Genomic DNA, 22,267 nt, shown 5'->3' with positions numbered 1-22,267 from the left:
CACTCTACTCAGCAAATTGGATGTAGTCTATCACAGTGCCATCCGTTTTGTCTCCAAAGCCCCATACACTACCCACCACTGTGACCTGTACGCTCTTATTGGCTGGTCCTCACTACATGTTCGTCGTCAAACCCACTGTTTCCAGGCCATCTATAAATCACTACTAGGCAAATCCCCGCCTTATCTTAGCTCATTGGTCACCATAGCAGCACCCACCCGTAGTCTGCGCTCCAGCAGGTATATCTCACTGGTCATTCCCAAAGCCAACACCTCCTTTGGCCGCAATTCCTTCCAGTTCTCTGCTGCCAATGACTGGAACGAATTGCAAAAATCTCTGAAGCTGGAGACTCTTATCTCCCTCAATAACTTTAAGCATCAGTTGTCAGAGCACCTTACCGATCACTGCACCTGTACACAGCCCATCTGAAATTAGCCCACCCAACTACCTCATCCCTATATTGTTATTTATTTTGCTCTTTTGCACCCCAGTATCTCTATTTGCACATAATCTCTTGCACATCTAGCATTCCAGTGTTAATACTATTGTAATTATTCTGCACTATAGCCTATTTATTGCCTTACCTCCATAACTTGCTACATTTGCACACACTGTATATATATTTTCTGTTTTATTTCTGACTTTATGTTTTTTACCCCATATGTAACTCTGTGTTGTTTTTATTGCACTACTTTGCTTTATCTTGGCCAGGTCGCAGTTGTAAATGAGAACCTGTTCTCAACTGGCTTACCTGGTTAAATAAAGGTGAAAAAAAAAAAGGAAAAAAAAAAAAGGAAAAACAAAGAGACTGTGGGTAGGGACAAATCAAAAAGGTGACACAGCCATGTGACATTGTACCTGGGAGAGTAAGCACTTCGTAGGGTCTTGAGGGAGGGGGCAGCAGGGGTGGAGGAGAGAGGAGAAGGGAAGGGAGGGGGGTACTTCGACAGGCCATCAGCACTCCAGCCCCATAGCCGACTGTAATGTACCCAGAGCACGGCGAGGGAGGGAGGGAAGGAGGGCGGGAGGGAAGGAGGGAGGGAGGGAGGGAGGGAGGGAGGGAGGGAAAGAAAAGGGGGAATAGAGTCGCGAGGGAGAAAAAGAGAGATGTGAGAAGGGAACGGAGCAGAGCGGGGACGGGGGACTACTTGTTGTCATTGTTAGTTAAGTTAGTAGTGATGTAACTAACTTCTATGGTGTGTTGGGGACCAGGTATTAAAGGTTATGTTAGACCTACTTGGGAGAGAGCCCCCCATGGGAGCAGTTGGTGGGAGAGGTGAGGGGGCTGCTGCGACTGCTGGGGTGGCGAGCTGGGGGAGGAGTCCGTCCCATGGTGTTACTGGGAGAAGCCTGCGGATCACACAGAATTGGAGCAGTTACAGTACATTATAAACTGGGTGGTTCAAGCCCTGAATGCTGATTGGCTGACAGCCGTGGTATATCAGACCGTATACTACAGGTATGACAAAACATTTATTTTTACTGTTCTAATTAAGTTGGTAACCAGTTTATAATAGCAATAAGGCACCTCAGGGTTTGTGATAATATGGCCAATATGGCACGGCTAAGGGCTGAATTCAGGCACTCTGAGAACAGCCCTTAGCCGTGCCATATACCACACCTCCTCGGGCCTTATTGCTTAATTATATGATGCAATCCCAGTATGTTTAGATTACAATACAACTTTATTGTCCATGTTACAGCGAACAAAGTTTAGGTTGTTGGCTAACGGTGCCAGTGAGAAGATATTCAGCGCATTCGAGAGGATCTTCCTGAGCAAATTCAATATTCTTGTTCTGTGTAAATTCACTACTCATCTTCTCATGATGAGTAGATCTTTGGAATACAGCGATAGTCAGGTCTTACCACTCCGGTGTTGCTGGAGTTCCGGAGATGGTTATGCAGCAGTTTAGTGGCTCCGTCCTGGAAGGTCTTGGGCAGGGCCCCCAGCAGCATGGTGAACTCTGGGGTGTTCAGCTCAAACAAGGCGATCAGAACCACCTGGGCTGCCTGGGTTTTAAAGGGTCACAGAGAGGTCAATTGTTAGTGGTCATCAAAGAGGGCGTTCACTTTTTCCATTAACATTGATGTATGATATCACGCAATAATGAAGTGCATTTCAAGGGAATATTTGGCCCTTAGAGAAGAGACGGAACATTCAACAAGCCCATTCTGCTCTTACGTAACCATGAGTCACATCGGTCAATGTATTTACAAATACATGATCCAAATACATTGCACAGAAATACAGTAGCACATATTTGTTTAGGTTCAGATAGCATTCAGTTAGTCAGGCGAGTTAAAACCACATTGTCAGTTCTTGTAAACCAGTTAAAAACCAGTATCACAATGCTCTCGTATGAATTCCATGCATGTTGGTCAACCAAACCTGTCACTGCAGATAAACAAGACAAGAACCATGAGTAATAAGTAGCAGCAGCAGTAGGATATTATGAAAATGAAATACTACCGCACATTCAGAGCAATTCTGTTGCCCATTCCCACCCCAATGCTTAAAGGGGCAATCTGCAGTTGCTACATACATGTTTTGACTTATAAGTTAATTATATGTACCCATTGATTGTTGAAGATTATAACTTATAAATGCCTCATGAGCTTAGTTCAACTGTTGTACCCCCATCAGAATCCCAAATAAAAGCTTGTTTTACTCCACTGTTTGTAAACAAAGTAAATGTAAACAAACACGGTATAGCCTCAAAACATGGTTAAAACTATAATTTTGATATCATGGCTGGTCAAGTCCTTGCATCCCTAGCTCGGTCTATGAATTTGAGAGCGGTTACATTTCTCCAGCCCCATCTCTCAGCTTTTTAGCGAAACAGTGGTGGGGTCGACACCTTGTTATCATTTCAACTGCTGATTGCTGCTTTAACATTCACTCATTATGAAGAACCCTTTGAAAGAAGCAGAAACAACTGTTATGGCTCATTCAGAGCCATTTCAGTCCCCATTCCCAACCCTGCACTGTCACAGTTATAAAGCAGAAACAACTCTGTGTCTGCCAGCAAGGCCAAGTTGTGTTAGAGACAGAGAGCCCAGGCTTGGGGAGGTTATGTGAGGCAGACTGCAGACCGAGCAGCTGACTGATGGGACTCTACTACCTGCTTGCACCTCTCCTCCACGTTCCCCTCTCCAGGTAGAGAGGCTACGGTGGTGCTGGGCCTGCCTGACAACTCCTCACCCGCCCAGCTATGGAGGAAGCTCTGGGGTTGGGGGTCGACCGACGGGTAGGGTGGGGAAATAATCAGTTTAAAATACTCAAATAAAATCAACCAAAAAGGGATGAAGCCGGCAAACAATAGTTATTTGAAAATTAGATGGTTAAATCTGGCACGTTTACAGAAATGCTGATTAATGTGCATTGTCCCTGTGAAATATAAAGTCAATTAAAATGAAGTGTCTGACGTTGTTGCTATGGAAACAAACAAACCCAACTCTACCCACCTTCCTGACGTCGGAGCTCTTTGGTTCCGTGGTCCAGGTGATGATGCGGGAGACGGCCAGGCGCGTCTCGCTGGAGTTGACAAAGTCTGCGGGGTCCATTTGACGGGCCAGGCACTCAATGTACCTCAGGATGGCCACCTTGACCTTCAGGTTGGGGGTCTGGGTCTGGTCTACGATGAAACGCATCAGGATGTTAAACTGCTGGTCGAACGGGAACGAGTCCCTGGGAAAGAGAGGAAAATCAAGAGAAATAGCCATGAGATGAGAGGGACTGATCCACTAGAAACTCCACAAACAGACAAAAGCACCATCTAAAGGCTTTTCACACTACCAAGCAGAACCAAACCAAGCTGTACTGAGCTGGCCAGGTTACACATCCACCACAGTTGGTGGAATCGTGCTGAAAAGCACAAAATGGGAGAAAAAAATACCTGTGTGAAAAGGGTAATAGAGATGGAGCTTTAGTTCTGACCTGGTGACGTCAAGAGCCTTCTGGACCTTGGCCTGTACAGACCCCAGGAGGTCAGCTCCCATCTTCTTCAGCAGCTGGGTGAGCAGGACAAACAGCCAGTCCTGCAGGTCCTCTCTGTGCAGGGTGATGAAGTCTACCAGGGTCTCCAGAAACATACTGAACACCTGAGACCAGATGCAGTGACCACACAGTCAGTCACTCAATAATAGGCTATATTGTACATATTTACTTCACTGTTAAGGAGTATTACAGAGTACAACACACAGTATCAATAATTAATCAATCAACTATCTGAATAGTTTGATTCAATTGCATTATTATTAAAAGGTGACGGACAAAAACACTTACTCGCTGATGTTATAAGTCCACCGCAAAGACCACCATGCGACACAGAAACAGACAGTTAGTACAGTAACTACATTAGCTTCCCGTCAGAACACAGGTTATATCAGACATGGGGGATTCTGTTGTGAGCTCACCTTGCTGTGTGGGTCAGCAAACATCCTTGTGAAGATCTCACACAATCTCTTCAGCTCCACACGACTGCAACACGTGATCGGAAAAAAAGTAAGGCGATCAATCGCACAGCGCCTTTTGGTTTCAGCAAGATTTCTATCTAGAGCCCAGTTGTCTCAGTGACGGCCTCAAATACATTACAAAAGTTCAAAACAAAATTAGATGGTCTCCATCCCACCTGAGAATTCTCTGGCTCTTGAGCAGGTTCTGTAGTCCCAGCAGACCCTCCTTCCTCTCTGACCAGTTGGAACTGGCACAGTGGTTCAGCACCTCGGCCACGTCCTCCGTCTGTCTCATGTAGTGGGGCGGCCCGCCGTTCCGCGAGCCATACGACCGCTCAGAGCAGGCGCTGCTGGCGTCGCTGTTAGCGTCATCGTCTGAGTAGATCCCTGGGGACTCGTACCGCCGTCTGACTGGCCGCCGCTGAGGGGTCAAGGATCAGAGGTCAGATGGTCGTACAGGTACATATACAGTATACTCACTAAGTCATGCCACAGAGTGAAGACAAATCAATGACACTGTTACTGTTAAACAAACTACCATGTGACTACATTCGAGAGGCTAATAAGAGTCAAAATAGATGTTAATGATGAGGTTAACTTCTACCTTGTTGTTCCTGGCGTCTCCTAGTAACAGGGCGTCGGCTACAGCTGCCTCCACCTCAGTTCCAGTGTTGAGGATCCTCATGGCGTTGACAGAGGCTGAGATACGGGCCTGGTGAGCCAGACCTAGACGCTCTGGAGGAGAAACAGAGAGGTTGAATAATACTTTTATAATAGTATTGTAGTATTATAGGAGCACAGTAATAGAGTTTTACAAAGGAAAAACTGTCAACCTATTAACAAAATGGGGAGTAGAAGTCATGGTGGAAAAACAAATGAAGCATATTTCATCAGCACGCCATGAGAAACTCAAGAAATAATAAAAAATTAAAAATAATAATATGATTAATTTAAGTTTTTATTTTTACAGCACAGTATAACAATGGGCCAATAAAAACAAAAGTGTACTAACAAAACAGAAGGACGCAAAATAACACAGATTGACTTGAAAAGTAAGACGCATCCAAACTGAAATAAGGAGGATGCTCAGCTCTATGTCGCCCTCTGTGGGATTCTGAGGTGAACTGCACTATGGAACACTGACATGCTATTGTCTGTTTAATAGAAACATGCAGGACAGGTCACCTGAGTGGCCCACGGACTCAGCCGAGTGGAGAGCACTGGTGGAGCGGGAGACACGTCTGGACGCTAGAGGAGGAACACGGGAGGGAGTGGGGTGATACTTTATTTGGATAGTCCATCTACTAACCCTAACCCCTCTAACACTAACCCTTATCCTAACCTTACACTTAACACTTATCCTAACCCTAAACTTAACCCTTACCCTAACGCTTATTCTAAACTTAACCGTAACCTTAGCAACCAGTTGCTTATCAACAGGTAGTATGACCAATCTGGACTATCCCAATAAAGTGTGACCGGGAGTGGATATCCCCACACGTAAAGTTTGACATACCTTTAAAAATAGTATCTTCTTCAACTCATACAGTACATGACTGTCAACTTGAGGAGGAGGCATTCTACCATGTGATAACGCTAACTGGCTTCATGCCAACATTAGCACCAAGAATGTTGAGCGGCATCCCGGGATTGGACACAAAGGCTTTGACCACAAGTCAATAAGCTTACAGCGGACACAAGTTCAGCGTCAACTCATCCCTGTATTATGTCACATCCATGTCGTCAATGACTCTAGCATGATTAGTAAAAAATGGTTGTTGATGAAAATGTTGTTGTCACTCACTTAGGAGTGAAAGGGGAAAATGTGAAAAGACACAAGTTAACGCATGCAGAAGATGGAAGCAGAAGAGGTTTGTTTCGGTTGGTTTTCTTGTGATCTACTCTACATCGGGCTAGTCTGGGTTCAGGCACTGAGGGGCATGGTGGCTATGGTCTCTGGGGTGGGCATGTTACTATACTGTACTCACCCAGAGGAGAGAAGCCCCGAGCTGGGCTGGTGTCTCGGCTGCTCTCCCTAGAGGTGTCCCTGCTGCAGCCCTGACTCATGCTGGGCCGGGGGATACGGCTCCTCGCTAGCATAGTGGTTGGGGGGGTGGGACACACACAGAGAGAGAGAGCAGCAGGAAGATGAAATAGCTTTATAACACACAGCCAGGCAGCCCAACACACTCAAAGAGAGAGAGAGAGGCGGAGTAGAGGAGGAGTTGAGTTCGTCGGGACAGAGGAGAGGAAGAGACGTGGTTGCATTCAGTGACAGACAGGAGGTTAGGTGGTTCAGAGAGCAGAGAGGTTGGAGACTCGGAGTACAGCTGTAGAGGGCTGTTTTCTGTTTTCAGTGTGTCTGTGTGTGTGGTCCTCTTCCTGGTCCTTACCCAGGCCTGATCTGTCTGGACTGGTGTCTCGGCTGCAGCCCTGGCTGCGGGGGACTTTAGACCTCCTGTCTGCTGGTGTTGTCCCTCCAGTGGCCCTGGGGATCCTGCCGTATGTATGGCTCAGGAGACGTCCAGGGGAGCCAGAACGACTGCCAGCTGCAACACAACATAGTATGGTGTATTTCTTAAAGGGAGAAGAATACATTCCCACACAATGTCGAAAAGGTGGGAAGAATTTCAAACAACTGCTCTAGATCAGTGCTCCTTGATTCTGGTCCTGGGGACCCAAAGAGGTGCACATATATTTTTTTGCCCTGGCACTACACACCTGATTAAAAGTTTGATGACTTGATTAGTGGAATCAGGTGTGTAATGCAGGGCAAAAACAAATACGTGCACCTCTTTGGGTCCCCAGGACCAGGATTAAGAAACACTGATCTAGAAACAATGTGTATTTTTTCATTACGGCATGATGCTCATTTTTCTGGGGAAGATACTCACGTTGAGACACTGACACCATTTTGGCTCGACTCCTCCCCCTACTGTCTGTGACAGAGGGACACGCCCCCACGCCGCTCCCTGAACTCGTTCTCCTGGTACGTACACGGCCTGGGATAAAGAGAGAGAGAGAGAGCGAGAGAGAAAGAGAGAGAGAGAGAGAGAGAGAGAGAGAGAGAGAGAGAGCGAGAGAGAAAGAGAAAGAGAAAGAGAAAGAAATTAAGAAAGTGAGAGCGAGAGAGCGAGAGAGCGAGAGAGCGAGAGAGAGAGAGAGAGAGAGAGAAAACAGAGTTAACTTCATGTGGACACAGATCCATTCAACCGCAGACACACCCAGCTTGGCGAAACCAGCCATCATCACCTACAGTCAAAGACTTCATACATAGACCACACAGAAAACAGAGACATACTCGCTAGTCTACACTTGCAGGTTGCTACCAGCCATTTCAACAGACGCATGCACTCAAATCTCTATTAAGCTGGTTCAAGCAAGACATCTCAAGTCCCAAATGGCTCATCCTCTATAAAAAGTGTTTCATCTCAACATATTAATTCACAACAATAGACACAAATACAGAAACATGATTCACAACAAACATATCCCTGTATTCTGTTCTACATAGGAAAAGGAGAGTACAGCACAAAATGAGTTCATGAAATTACAGTTAAACAGCCAATGATAAAGGTCAATAACCTGACAGACACGGAGGCTGCCTGCCTTTATAGTCATGTAAGTTGGACAGATCTATTTGTGGACACAATCAATGTCTCTGTCTCCTCTCTCTGGCTACCAACCCCAGTCCTGATGACCCAGTTCAATCTAGTTCTACCATGCAGACAGTCCATGCAGAGTTCCACAGATGAGCACCGTATTCAATGATGTAGTACACTACACAGACCAAGGACGACCACTGTAAACATGGTGCAGTACATTACACAGACCAAGGGGACAGAGAAATCTGGATGATGTCCTCCAGCTCCACACATCAAGAACAAACACACAGTTAGCCATCTCATCTTACCCTCTGGTCTAACGTTACCAGGTGTGCTGTCTAAGAGCAAAAACAAGAGCAGGAGAGTCCAGGAGAGAGGTTAGCAGAAGTTAGCAGGATAATCCCCATATGGAAGACTGAGGGGGGTTACAAGAAATCGGAAAGGCCCTAAGATGTATTTTAATCATCATATTTAGAGAAAAAAATTAAGAAATTAGGGTTAAATATCCATGCTTTGGTCCTATATCCCTCATAGTCAGCAAAAGTGGCTCATAGAAATAGAATTATAAACTGGGTGGTTCAAGCCCTGAATGCTGATTGGCTGACAGCCGTGGTATATCAGACCGTATACCACGGCTTTGACAAAACATTTATTTTTACTGTTCTAATTACGTTGGTAACCAGTTTATAATAGCAATAAGGCACCTCGGGGGTTTGTGGTATATGAACAATATAACACGGCTAACGGCTGTATCCAGGCACTCCGCGTTGTATCAAGCTTAAGTACAGCCCTTAGCCGTGGTATATTGGCCATATATATATATATCACACCCCCTCGGGCCTTATTGCTTAATTAGAACACACACAGAGACAGAGAGAGACAGAGACAGAGAACATATGGTTTGTCTCACCTAGAGAGGCGTAGGAGCCGGGTGGCAGGGCGGAGGCAGCACTGAAGGGGGCGGGAGAGGCGGGCACCGGAGTCATCCTGGTCTTGGCACTAGCGGTGGCGGCAGCGTTCACGTCCACGTCGCTACGGGAACGCTGGAGAGAGCCTGGGGTGGAGGGAGCTCTGGAGGGAGCTGCTTTAGCTTCGGGGAGAGAAGGGAAGGAAAGAGAGGAAGGGAGGAGAGGAAAAGGAGAGGGAGAAGAGAAGAATAATGGTTATAAGCCAAGCTCTCTACCCAAATGTATTTCATAAAGAGAGAGGAAAGAGAAGGCGAGAAAAGAGGGAAAGAAAATAACATGATTAACAAGTCGTAATGTCACGTGCACAAGTACAGTGAAATGCCTTTCTTGCTAACTCTAAACCCAACAATGCAGTGATCAATATCAATGTAGTACTAAAAATAACATAAGTTAGAACAAATACACACAGGAAATAAAAATAAGAAGAACACGAGAATGTAAGAAGCTATATACAGGGTCAGTTCCAGGGTCAGTTCCAATACCATATTTACAATGTGCAAAGATACTGTATAGATTTCATACAGTAGATGTCATGGACGTTGTTGCTGTGCTTGAAAAATCATGATCGACATTAATATGAAAAATATATCTTCTGGTGTCTGATTATATACAGAGCTGTGGATCATTTAAACGATAGATCTGAAATATTTTCTCCAGTGTGACGTAGTAATGTCTGTGGTAGTAATGTCAGTCATGTAATGTCAGTGATGTAATGTCAGTGTTCTTACTCCTGGTCAGGGTGTTTCCCATGGAGCTCTTGGCAGACTGAGGACGGCTGTGGAGACAGACAGAGAGATAGACAGTGGTTAACCTGACTGACTAAGATCAATACTCTTTCATTACGACTACTTCTCATATCACAGACCGACAGAGAGGGAGAGAGAAACGGAGACAGAGAGAGACAGAGAGACAGAGAGAGAGAGAGAGAGAATGACAGAGAGTGGGATGGGCGTCAACAGCAACCTTGGGAAAATCCTCTGCATTATCATTAACAGCAGACTTGTAGATTTCCTCAGTGAAAACAATGTACTTTGTAATTTTTACCAAATTACCGTACGACAGACCACGTACTCACCCTGCACACCCTAATTGACAAACAAACAAACCAAAACAAAGGCAGTCTTCTCATGCTTTGTTGATTTCAAAAAAGCTTTTGACTCAATTTGGCATGAGGGTCTGCTATACAAATTGAAGGAAAGTGGTGTTGGGGGAAAAACATACGACATTATAAAATCCATGTACACAAACAACAAGTGTGCAGTTAAAATTGGCAAAAAACCCACACATTTCTTTCCACAGGGCCGTGGGGTGAGACAGGGATGCAGCTTAAGTCCCACCCTCTTCAACATATATATCAACGAATTGGCGAGGGCACTAGAACAGTCTGCAGCACCCGGCCTCACCCTACTAGAATCTGAAGTCAAATGTCTACTGTTTGCTGATGATCTGGTGCTTCTGTCCCCAACCAAGGAGGGCCTACAGCAGCACCTAGATCTTCTGCACCGATTCTGTCAGACCTGGGCCCTGACAGTAAATCTCAGTAAGACCAAAATAATGGTGTTCCAAAAAAGGTCCAGTTGCCAGGACCACAAATACAACTTCCATCTAGACACCGTTGCCCTAGAGCATATAGAAAACTATACATACCTCGGCCTAAACATCAGCGCCACAGGTAACTTCCACAAAGCTGTGAACGATCTGAGAGACAAGGCAAGAAGGGCCTTCTATGCCATCAAAAGGAACATCAAATTCGACATACCAGTTAGGATCTGGCTAAAAATACTTTAATCAGTTATAGAACCCATTGACTTTTATGGTTGTGAGGTCTGGGGTCCGCTCACCAACCAAGAATTCACAAAATGGGACAAACACCAAATTGAGACTCTGCATGCAGAATTCTGCAAAAATATCCTCTGTGTACAACGTAAAACACCAAATAATTATTGCTGAGCAGAATTAGGCCGATACCCGCTAATGATCAAAATCCAGAAAAGAGCCGTTAAGTTCTACAACCACCTAAAAGGAAGCGATTCCCAAACCTTCCATAACAAAACCATCACCTACAGAGAGATGAACCTGGAGAAGAGTCCCCTAAGCAAGCTGGTCCTGGGGCTCTGTTCACAAACACAAACAGACCCCACAGAGCCCCAGGACAGCAACACAATTAGACCCAACAAAATCATGAGCAAACAAAAATATAATTACTTGACACATTGGAAAGAATTAACATAAAAACAGAGCAAACTAGAATGCTATTTGGCCCCAAACAGAGAGTACACAGTGGCAGAATACCTGACCACTGTGACTGACCCAAATTAATGAAAGCTTTGACTATGTACAGACTCAGTGAGCATGGCCTTGCTATTGAGAAAGGCCGCCGTAGGCAGACCTCGCTCTCAAGAGAAAACGGGCTATGTGCACACTGCCCACAAAACGAGGTGGAAACTGAGCTGCACTTCCTAACCTCCTGCCAAATGTATGACCATATTAGAGACACATATTTCCCTCAGATTACATAGACCCACAAAGAATTCTAAAACAAATCGAATTTTGATAAACTCCCATATTTATTGGGTGAAATACCACAGTGTGAAATCACAGCAGCAAGATTTGTGACCTGTTGCCACAAGAAAAGGGCAACCAGTTAAGAACAAACACCATTGTAAATACAACCATATTTATTTTCCCATTTGTACTTTAACTATTTGCACATCGTTACAACACTGTATATAGACATAATATGACATTTGAAATGTCTTTATTCTTTTGGAACTTTTGTGTAATGTTTCCTGTTCATTTTTTTTTGTTCATTTCACTTTTGTTTAGTATCTATTTCATTTACTTTGGCAATGTAAACATATGTTTCCCATGCCAATAAAGCCCCTTGAATTGAGAGAGAGAGAGAGAGAGAGAGAGACAGAGAGAGAGAGAGAGAGAGAGAGAGAGAGAGAGAGAGACAGTGAGAGAGAGAGAGAGAGAGAGAGAGAGAGAGAGAGAGAGAGAGAGAGAGAGAGACAGAAGGGGAGAAGGATAGAAAGGGTGGAGTGTCTCACTTGAGGCTCTCCTGTGAGGAGGAGGAGGAGCGGTCTGAGGCAGGAAGGGACATTATGCTGTCAGAACTCTTCAGGTGGGACTGGAGAGCCTTCTGATAGGACGACTCTAGAGCCTGGAACAGCTGCTCCGCCTCCCGGCTGAAGTGGCCGTGGAACGTCCAGTAACACCTGCACAAAACAACAGAGAGGACAAAGGCGCAGAAAGAGTGAGATGGAGCAATGTTTCAGGTTGGCAGATATCAAATGTGGAGGAAAAGTTGTTACCATGATAACATGTGATGTTTGTGAACTCCTATTTTCAAATAAAAATATGGTTCATGTATGGCCGACATAGTGTGAGAGTGACTTACTTCCTGGCCACTGATCTGGCCTCGGAGTCTGCATCATGGACTCCTTTCTTGATGGTCTCTGTCAGAACAGCTACATTCCTGAGGGGTCAAACAGAGAAGGAACACCAGCTTCATTCTCTCTGCATAAAGCATCCCTTAACCCCCTCTCCACCAAAACCACCACAGCATAAAAAGCTACGGTTACATCCCAAATGCCACACTAATCCCTATATAGTGCACTACTTTTGACCAGAGCCCTACGGCACCCTATTCCCTATATAGTGCACTGCTTTTGACCAGAGCCCTACGGCACCCTATTCCCTACATAGTGCACTGCTTTTGACCAGGGCCCATAGGGCTCTGGTCAAAAGTACTGCACTATACAGGGAATAGGGTGCCATTTGGGACGCAATGTAATTCAATGAGAAGGGGACCTGAGAGCTCCCCTGACATCCCAGTCAGAGATTTGGTTTCACCACAATGATGAAGCACAGTGTGCTTTTATGGGATAGATATCCCTCCCTGGCATTGCCATGGAAACTGCGGAGATGAGGAGCGACTCACTGACAACAACATTGTTTCATATTACTGTAAAAATTCACTTGACAGTAGCTAGAAAAAGGTTTACAGTACAGTAGCTAGCTACAACACAGCAATACAATATTAAGTTGTTGAAGAGGGGGGACAATTATAAGTATGAGTTTATAGGCCTGTCTAGTAGCAGCCATTTTAGCGTACCTCTCTAGAGAGTTGGTCTGCCACTCCTGCAGCAAGAGGTCCAAGAACTCAAAACAGCGCCTGGAAATAGAACAATAAGACAGTCAGGGAAAACAGACAGACATTCAGCTAGAGAGCGAATAGGGATAAGTCTTTCTGAGGCTGTTTGTTTGTTTACCTTCTCACGGCCACAGATTTAGATTGGCAGCTGCTGGTCACGATAGGAATGAGACGAGGGTAGTGTGTATGCTGGAAGACAGAGAAAGACCAGTTTTTACTAATTCAGTAACTAGCTGTTCTAAACTCAATAGAAATGTGAGGAACACACAAGGCATCTTTGGAGAACAATCGCAAGCAACCACCAACAATGAATGCCCACATCGGAATGCAGTGGAATGTCATTTGCAGCCCTCGGGAAGAAAATATGTGTGTTTGTGTTCCTAAAAAGAAAGGCTAGCCACTCGACCATTTGGTCTGACTGACACTCAACAACCCAGCTCAATTGAACTAAATTAAATTCACCTCAACTTAATTCAAATGTCAATAACTTTATTGTCCACTCACTCTGATGATGAGTCGTATGACAGCGATGCCGGATGTGGCCATGACCTTGGCCGAGTTAGAGACCAGGGTTAGGAGAGTGGGCATGATGGACTCAGCACAATGGTCAAACCTGTTCCCCAGGATGTAGGACAGGTGGCTGCAGGATAGAGGTACGAAAAAGAGATGGAGACAAGTTATTATGATATCAATAGTATCTTATTTTGTACTGATGGGGCTGTACAATAAAGTGTGGGGGGAAAAAACATTCCTAACACTCTTTGTAATTTCAGTTATTTTATTGCATTGATATTGTATAACGTTATAATAGTATGGCTTTGGTAACATTAAAGAAAGCTTGTTTGATTTGAATTGATACCGTGAGTAAGAGAAAAGGACTAGAGGTCTCCTTACCCCAGAGTGATACAGGCCTCTCTGACCACCTGAGAGCGCAGGTCTTTAGCGGACATCTTAAAGGCTGCCTCCATGAGACGCAGCTGCTGGGAGAAACCATCAAACTCCACCGCTCCTGCCAGGAGCACAGAACGCATCTTCTTCAACTAGAGAGAAGAAGACAACCAAAACCATCAAGCCATTCATCAAAATAACATTTCCAATCAAATGATAGAAGTGGCTGCTTAACAGAACAGTTACTTAATAGTCGTGGCTACATTCCAAAATCCACACTTAGAAAGCATGGCCAATACATTGCGTCATTCTAAGTGGTACGCTAGTGTGGATACTGGAATGTAGCCAGTGTGATGAAGTCATCTGGAGGTGGGGGACGATTGGTTGGTAGTCTCTTACCGCAGTGACTCTGTGCTCCCAGTCTCGTTTGTCGTCAGCCAGCACCTCTCTGATCTTGGTCATGGCGTCCTCCATCTCCCTGTTAGAGAAAAGCTGAGAGGAGGAGAGAGGAGGAATCACTTAGAGGAAGCACATTCCAAATGCGTTTAATATACAACCTGTAACATAGGGCAAGTTTGCCCAAGCGAGAATAGTGTGGAATGATTTTGATATCGTTATGAGAGTGAACACATACTTGCATAGTGGGCACCTCCTCGAAGGCCCGGATGAAGTCCTCCTCATCCACAGCCCCAGCAGCAGAAGCAGCACTAGGACCATCTCTCCCTGATATAAGCAGAAGACCACAAGGTCAAAATTGTTAACTTTACCAGGAAGCTATTCTAGTAGGCTATTATTCACACAAATATTCATCTTGGATTGGCTACAGACTTATGGAGTTAATGCAGGGTATATCACGCTCAATTCTCATTATCCCATGTTTCTATCAAATCTGTGTTCTCTCTGTGTTGTGGTTCCATTACATCATAACATAATCCTCACCATCGGCACTGTTCCAAGGTTACAGATAGACACTAGACAGCTCCACAGTGGCTTATCTCCCATACAAATCCTGGACAGAGGTCATTATTCAGGGCTCTACGCTCAACTTTTTTACATGGAGCACGTATGCGCCTAAGTTGAAAAATGTAGGCGAACACAAATCAATTTAGGAGCACAATGAAAAGTATTTGAGATATTAATTAGAATCATTCATTTTTCTAGGCGCACTGGTGCTCGTAAATAAAAATTCCATGTGCATTTGTGAGTAGAATGGTTGCACTGCAGAGCCCTGTTATTACCCATAGCCAAATAAAGGCTTTTCTAGATAATCCAGACATCATGAAGTCTAAAAAGCATGAACAATGCACTCACACAGATAGACGCACGCACACAGACACACACACACAATCATTCTTGAGGAAGCAAATGAAAGGCATACTGTGGTAGGAGAAAGAACTAATCCCATTTGACAATGTTAAAATAGTCATGGCTCATCGTTCCATCCCTAATACACTCTCTGCTGGTGCTGGAGTGAACAGGAAGGGGCATCTCACCTGTTGATTTGGTGCTGGAAGCAGAGCTAGGCTTACGGAACGACCCCATGCTCACCGTCTTCTTCCCTGAGGAGGGGCCCTTAGAAGAGGAGGACCGCCCCCCGTCCACCGAATCATCATCATCAAAGTTCTTATCTGGGAGGGAAGGCAAAACAGAGAACTCAAGTTATTTCAACTCTGACACAATTTGAATGCTGACTGTACAAAACAAACAAAGCACGTTTCATATCAGCACCATGTGCTCAATCCCATTCCCTCATACAACAACACATTTCAGCAGCCGCCTACATGACCTTTTGGCATGACCTTCACACACACACATTGGGGGGGGGGGGGGGGGGTCATCAGCGTTCATTCTGTTGGTAATTGTCTAGGTCTGATTCCGGTCACTGGTGGTTGCGCCCACATGCTTTGGAAGTGAAGTGACTACCCCACAAACTGTGGTGTACTGAACATGTGAGTCCCGGTCGGTCGGCCCAGAGGGGGCAGAGTAATCTGCCAGACCAGCGATCAATGAAACAAAACCCCATGCATTATTCAGAGGTCCACACACTGCAGGGCAGCACACCAACACATCACATCAGTTATGTGCCATCTACCTCAGTGTTTCTCTCCTCATTGCAATATTAAAACGACGTACACTGTCAATATCCCAACAAGGTGTCTAATAAACCAGCCTCATTTAAAACCCAGCTCTGAGCATTTCTGTGTCATCAACACCAGTTGTGATAAGGGTAGCTCATTAACACAAAGTACAACAGATACAAAACTCATTGTACCCGTTTTCATCTAGATTAAAGACCATTTTAGGGGAAACAACCATTCAGCAATGAATGTATTAAAATCCAGAAATGGTTAGTGATAGCCTTCAGATTGTCTGAGCCTTCAGTCTTTATAGTGCATACTCTGTACCCAGCTGTCCTCTCCTGTCTGTCACTACTCAGCTGAAAATGTAAATCTCCCCAATCTCTCAATCTTCATCTCTTGACATGACCCACATTCCTCCAAGGCGCTCATTAACATTAATACAATGGGCCTCTCCTCTCCCCCCACGTGTCAAGAAGAAAGAGAAGCAGAGCTTACAGGCACAGATCTTCCTGCAGACCAGTTTCCTCAGCATGTCGACAGACAGTCCAGTCCAGACCCCCTCCTCACTCCTCACAGTCTCCACAGGTCTCCCAGCTAGCTCCCACGCTGCAGGCAGCTAGCAGTAACGGCTACACGCTCTCCTCCCTGACGCGTGAGCACCCGTGGCTCAGGCTATGGCTGCCCTCCTGCTACACAGTTGACACTCTCTCCCAGTAACACACAAGCGCTTGCTGTGCTGTGATGCTAGGTGCCCCCCCTACTGAGCACAGTGAGCCGGCCCGTAGAGCAGTGATGACAGAGAGAGCAGATGGACAGCTCCACCTCCCACAGGGGGGAGAGGAGCCAAGGACACACCCTCTCTATCACCATGATATGCCACCAAGCCTGGGAGTGGGAGGAGCCAGACAGAAACTGATGAGCCATGAATTCAATCTTAACAGGTCAGTGAGCCTAGCGCCATCACTGGAGAGTGATGAGAGAGACAAGGTGGAATTTACTCTATCTACAGGCAGTTGGTTATTCTCTGTCTTCAAGATTATTTTCCTTAACAGATGTGGAATTTGTCAGCACAGACAGCACAGCAAAATGGAGGGAAATTCGCAGCTAAAGGATGAGCTGCATGCAAATGTTGGCTTCGAAGCAAGCAGAGAGGGTTCAGGTTCAGATTGCAGTGTTTGCATTGTAAATAAAGACTGAGTTTTTTCTGGATCAAAATGGGCCTTAGTCGGTGGGCATAGCCATGGGAGTGGCCAAGGGTGTGGTCACAGTCTGAAAAATATAGAAGCTGTTTTAAAGCTAATTTCCTGCAATTCTACAAATGTTGCATTGAAAGTATTCACCCCCCTTGGCATTTTTCCAATTTTGTTGCCTTATAACCTGGAATTAAAATGGATTTTGGGGGGGTTTGTATCATTTGGTTTACACAACATGCCTACCACTTTGAAGATGCAAAATATTTGTTTTGTGAAACAAACAAGAAATAAGACAAAGAAACTGAAAACTTGAGCGTGCATAACTATTCACCCCCCCAAAGTCAATACTTTGTAGAGCCACCTTTTGCAGCAATTACAGCTGCAAGTCTCTTGGGGTATGTCTCTATAAGCTTGGCACATCTAGCCACTGGGATTTTTGCCCATCCTTCAATGCAAAACTGCTCCAGCTCCTTCAAGTTGGATGGGTTCCGCTGGTGTACAGCAATCTTTAAGCCATACCACAGATTCTCAATTGGATTGAGGTCTGGGCTTTGACTAGGCCATTCCAAGACATTTAAATGTTTCCCCTTAAACCACTCAAGTGTTGCTTTAGCAGTATGCTTAGGGTCATTGTCCTGCTGGAAGGTGAACCTCCATCCCAGTCTCAAATCTCTGGAAACAGGTTTCCCTCAAGAATTTCCCTGTATTTAGCACCATCCATCATTCCTTCAATTCTGATCAGTTTCCCAGTCCCTGCCGATGAAAAACATTACATTTACATTTTAGTCATTTAGCAGACGCTCTTATCCAGAGCGACTTACAGTTAGTGAGTGCATATATTTACATACTGGCCCCCCGTGGGAAACGAACCCATAACCCTGGCGTTGCAAGCGCCATGCTTTACCAACTGAGCTACAGGGGATCCCCACAGCATGATGCTGCCACCACCATGCTTCACTGTGGGGATGGTGTTCTCAGGGTGATGAGAGGTGTTGGCTTTGCGCCAGACATTTTCCTTGATGGCCAAAAAGCTCAATTTTAGTCGTGATCATTAAAATGCAAATCAATTTATAACATTTTTGACATGCGTTTTTCTGGATTTTGTTGTTGTTATTCTGTCTCTCACTGTTCAAATAAACCTACCATTAAAATTATAGACTGATCATTTCTTTGTCAGTGGGCAAACGTACAAAATCAACAGGGGATCAAATACTTTTTTCCCTCACTGTACTTTATATCTGGTTTTAGTCGTTGAAGTTTACACTGAAAACATTTTTTTTTTTACTGTTTGGACATAGGTGGCCAAAGAAACACTTAGGCGGCCCGCACAATCCTTTTCTATGCAGATAAAACCATGGACTCTGTGTGAGCAAGGGCAGTACAACTGGTCTGAATGCAAAACATCCTGTTTGGTTAAAGCTACGAAGAAAATCAAATCAAATCCAATTTTATTCGTCCCATGCGCCGAATAAAACAGTGAAATGCTTACTTACAAGCCCTTAACCAACAATGCAGTTTTAAGAAAGAATACTAAAATAAAATTCACACTAAAAAATACATTATAAAATAATACGAAATAAAAGTAACAAATAATTAAAGAGCAGCAGTAAAAATAACAATAGCGAGGCTATATACAGGGGGTACCGGTACCGAGTCAATGTGCGGGGGCACTGGTTAGTCAAGGTAATTGAGGTAATATGTACATGTAGGTAGAGTTATTAAAGTGACTATGCATAGATAATAAACAGAGAGTAGCAGCAGCATAAAAGAGGGGGGGGGGGGCAATGCAAATAGTCTGGGTAGCCATTTGATTACATGTTCAGGACATAGACAACAGTGTTTGCATAGACAATGTTAGACACATAACCTATGGATCCATGAGTGCATCCTAAAAGAAAACAACAAAATCAGCAATGAATCATAAGCACATGAGACCTACTTTATAATGCAGTAATAATCTCATGCAAACCAGACGTTCACTATTTAATCCACTAGATGGCAGTGCACCCTGATAAATGCACCAGTTGTCTGAGAACAGCGCAACAACAGCTTCAACCTGAAAATGATCCTGTGGAATTCAACCTACAGTACCTCTGAGGAGAACACTCCATTATTCTCTACAGTACCTGAGGACACCAACTATCAACACACAGCTTGCTCTTCCTCTCCACCATCCGATACCTTGAGCACAAACCAGCCATTCTCTCACAGAGAAACTTTCTCACCGGGAAACGAGCTACTCAAGCACTTGACAACATAGGAGCAGCACAATTCAACAGCCCTATTCATTTCAAATATTAATGCAATTTCTGCAAGAAAAAAACATACATTTCAGCAGTAATTTCTCACAATCAACTAGACAAATAGGAGTGAAAAGCCAAGCCAGCATCAAAACAATCCTGAATGAATGAATGTTGCACATAACCAATCCCATGCCTACAGGCACTCTCTTCACTCTGGTTAGATCTTCATTATTATGAAAGAAAAGCAATGTAAATTAAAATGTCATTAGAAAAATAAAGTTAGTGTGGAAGAGGTGAACAAATTGTTGCTGGCCATTAATAATGAGAAACCACCTGGTATTGACAATTTAGATGGAAAGCTACTGAGGATAGTAGCGGAATATGTTGCAGCTCCTATTTCTCATATCTGAGCTTGGAGAATTTTTTTTTCCCTCAGACCTGGAGGGAAGCTAAAGTCATTCCGCTTCCCAAGAATGGTTAACCACCCTTTTCTGGTTCTAACAGCAGACCAATTTCAGTGCAGCCTTTGATATTATTGACCATCATCTGTTAGCGGAAAAACGTATGTGTTATGGCTTTACACCGTATGTGTTATGGCTTTACAGCTTTTGATCAATGATATGGCAATCTATCTAATAGAACACAGAGGGTTTTCTTCAATGGGAGCCTCTCTAATCTAATACATGTAAACTGTGGAATTCCGCAAGGGAGCTGTCTTGGCCTGTTACTGTTTTCTATTTTTACTAATGATTTACCACTAGCCTTAAACAAGCTAGTGAAATCACTGCAACTCTAAACAAAGAGTTGAAGTTAGATTCAGAATGGTTGGCCAGCAATAAACTAGTCCTGAATATATTGAAGACTAAGAGCAAAAGTATTTCAGAACAAATCATTCCTTAAGCTCTAGATCAGGGGTCTCCAACCTTTTCTAACATGAGAGCTACTTTTAAAAAATGAAACGTCACGAGCTACACATTCTTTTCTTGCTTTCAAATAGGAACATTCTTTTCTTTTCCACTCCCCTGCAACTCTTCCCTGTTCCTTACTGTACAAGAGAAAGTAGCGCACTGTTTTCTGTCAATATGCCCATGGGGCAGCGCACAATTGGCCCAGCGTCGTCCAGGGTAGGGGAGGGAATGGCCGGCAGGGATGTAGCTCAGTTGGTAGAGCATGGCGTTTGCAATGCCAGGGTTGTGGGTTCAATTCCCACGGGGGGCCAGTATGAAAAAAAAGAAAAATAATAATAATGTATGCACTCACTAACTGTAAGTCGCTCTGGATAAGAGCGTCTGCTAAATAACTAAAATGTAAAATGTAAATGTAAAATAATGGTTAATAAGCCACTCTTAAGGGGGGCTCTATAAAATATGTGATTTTATTTTTCCTGGTTTTAGATTTCTTTTAGTTTTTCACTCTCAAAAGAAAATAGTTCATAGAGAAACAATGGAATTGGATGTTCTGAGTCAATGTCAATAGTTAGATCCAGTGGTGGAAAAGGTACCCAATTGTCATACTTGCATAAAAGTAAAAGATACCTTAATAGAAAATGACTCTAGTAAAAGTGAAAGTCACCCAGTAAAATACTACTTGAGTAAAAGTCTAAAAGTATTTGGTTTTCAATATACTTAAGTATCAAAAGTAAATGTAATCGCTAAAATGTACTTAAGTATCAATAGCACAAGTATAAATCATTTCAAAATCCTTATATTTTAAGCAGACGGTACCATTTATTATTTATTTTTTTAATTGATGGATAGCCAGGGGCAGACTCCAACATTTAGACATAATTTACAAACAAAGCATGTGTATTTAATGAGTCCACCAGATCAGAGGCAGTAGGGATGACCAGGGTAAGTGTTCTGTTGATAAGTGCGTTTTTTTGACCATTTTCCTGTGCTGCTAAGCATTCAAAATGTAACGAGTACTTTTGGGTGTCAGGGAAAATGTATGGAGTAAAAAGTACAATATTTTCTTAAGGAATGTAGTGAAGTAAAAGCAAAAGTTGAAAAAATATAAATAGTAAATATACCCCCCAAAACTACTTAAGTAGTACTTTAAAGTATTTTTACTTAAGTACTTTACACCACTGGTTACATCACATCAGAAGACAATTGTTTTTAGGTCTGGAAGAAAACAAACAAATATATTTTTGAGTAATTCCCTTTAATTGCATATCTAGTGAGTGAGGAATATGCCAGTCTAGTTATGGTTCTGCACTGCTGCTTCTCATTTCATGGAAACGTTTGAAAATAACAAATAATAGATACAAATGATATACTTCCTCATGATATACTTCTGCCAGGTAAGCCTACTTTGCAGTTAACATTTAATTGAGATGGTTTTGGGGAAAGTATTTCTGTCAACCCACAAAATGGTCATCACATCAACTGGCTACACACGGAGTGATAGACAAACGCACGCACCACACAGACAGGTGGGCAATATTGCTGGAAATGAATTGGCCGATAGTGTGTTAAGTTTGGCTTTTTAAGCCAATAGTGGATAACCAGGAATGGGATAAATGTCAATGTTGCGTTGATTAGATAGTAGCTGGGAGCTTGCGGTGTCTGATACTTGTGAGATTTGTTTATGACAGTTTGCAGTGGAACACGTGAAAATTGCATGTACTTTCAGAATTGTTTGGCAAGCTACTCATAATCGACCTGTTGGAGACCCC

At 43.9% G+C, this 22,267-nt stretch overlaps 1 protein-coding gene across 1 annotated transcript in view; it reads right to left on the bottom strand.

Moving 5' to 3' along the window:
• LOC311112348 (CLIP-associating protein 1-B-like) overlaps positions 1-22,267 on the bottom strand; it is a 44,850-nt gene that overhangs the window by 7,809 nt on the left and 14,774 nt on the right. Inside the window, exons 9-29 of the mRNA XM_084155427.1 lie at positions 15,567-15,701; positions 14,708-14,796; positions 14,473-14,565; positions 14,080-14,225; positions 13,690-13,825; positions 13,304-13,374; positions 13,147-13,206; positions 12,430-12,507; positions 12,080-12,247; positions 9,755-9,801; positions 8,969-9,148; positions 7,348-7,455; positions 6,847-7,002; positions 6,442-6,546; positions 5,058-5,188; positions 4,630-4,874; positions 4,415-4,478; positions 3,936-4,099; positions 3,464-3,686; positions 1,865-2,008; positions 1,236-1,348 (exon numbers count right to left, since the gene is read on the bottom strand). Of these exons, the coding sequence (XP_084011553.1) occupies positions 1,236-1,348; positions 1,865-2,008; positions 3,464-3,686; positions 3,936-4,099; positions 4,415-4,478; positions 4,630-4,874; positions 5,058-5,188; positions 6,442-6,546; positions 6,847-7,002; positions 7,348-7,455; positions 8,969-9,148; positions 9,755-9,801; positions 12,080-12,247; positions 12,430-12,507; positions 13,147-13,206; positions 13,304-13,374; positions 13,690-13,825; positions 14,080-14,225; positions 14,473-14,565; positions 14,708-14,796; positions 15,567-15,701 (2,656 nt within the window). The remainder of the gene's footprint in view (positions 1-1,235; positions 1,349-1,864; positions 2,009-3,463; positions 3,687-3,935; positions 4,100-4,414; positions 4,479-4,629; positions 4,875-5,057; positions 5,189-6,441; positions 6,547-6,846; positions 7,003-7,347; positions 7,456-8,968; positions 9,149-9,754; positions 9,802-12,079; positions 12,248-12,429; positions 12,508-13,146; positions 13,207-13,303; positions 13,375-13,689; positions 13,826-14,079; positions 14,226-14,472; positions 14,566-14,707; positions 14,797-15,566; positions 15,702-22,267) is intronic.

Source organism: Coregonus lavaretus, assembly GCF_964263955.1.
Source record: "Coregonus lavaretus genome assembly, chromosome: 38".
In the NCBI taxonomy this organism is placed as follows: domain Eukaryota; kingdom Metazoa; phylum Chordata; class Actinopteri; order Salmoniformes; family Salmonidae; genus Coregonus; species Coregonus lavaretus.
This window is presented reverse-complemented; position numbering and strand designations above follow the sequence as displayed.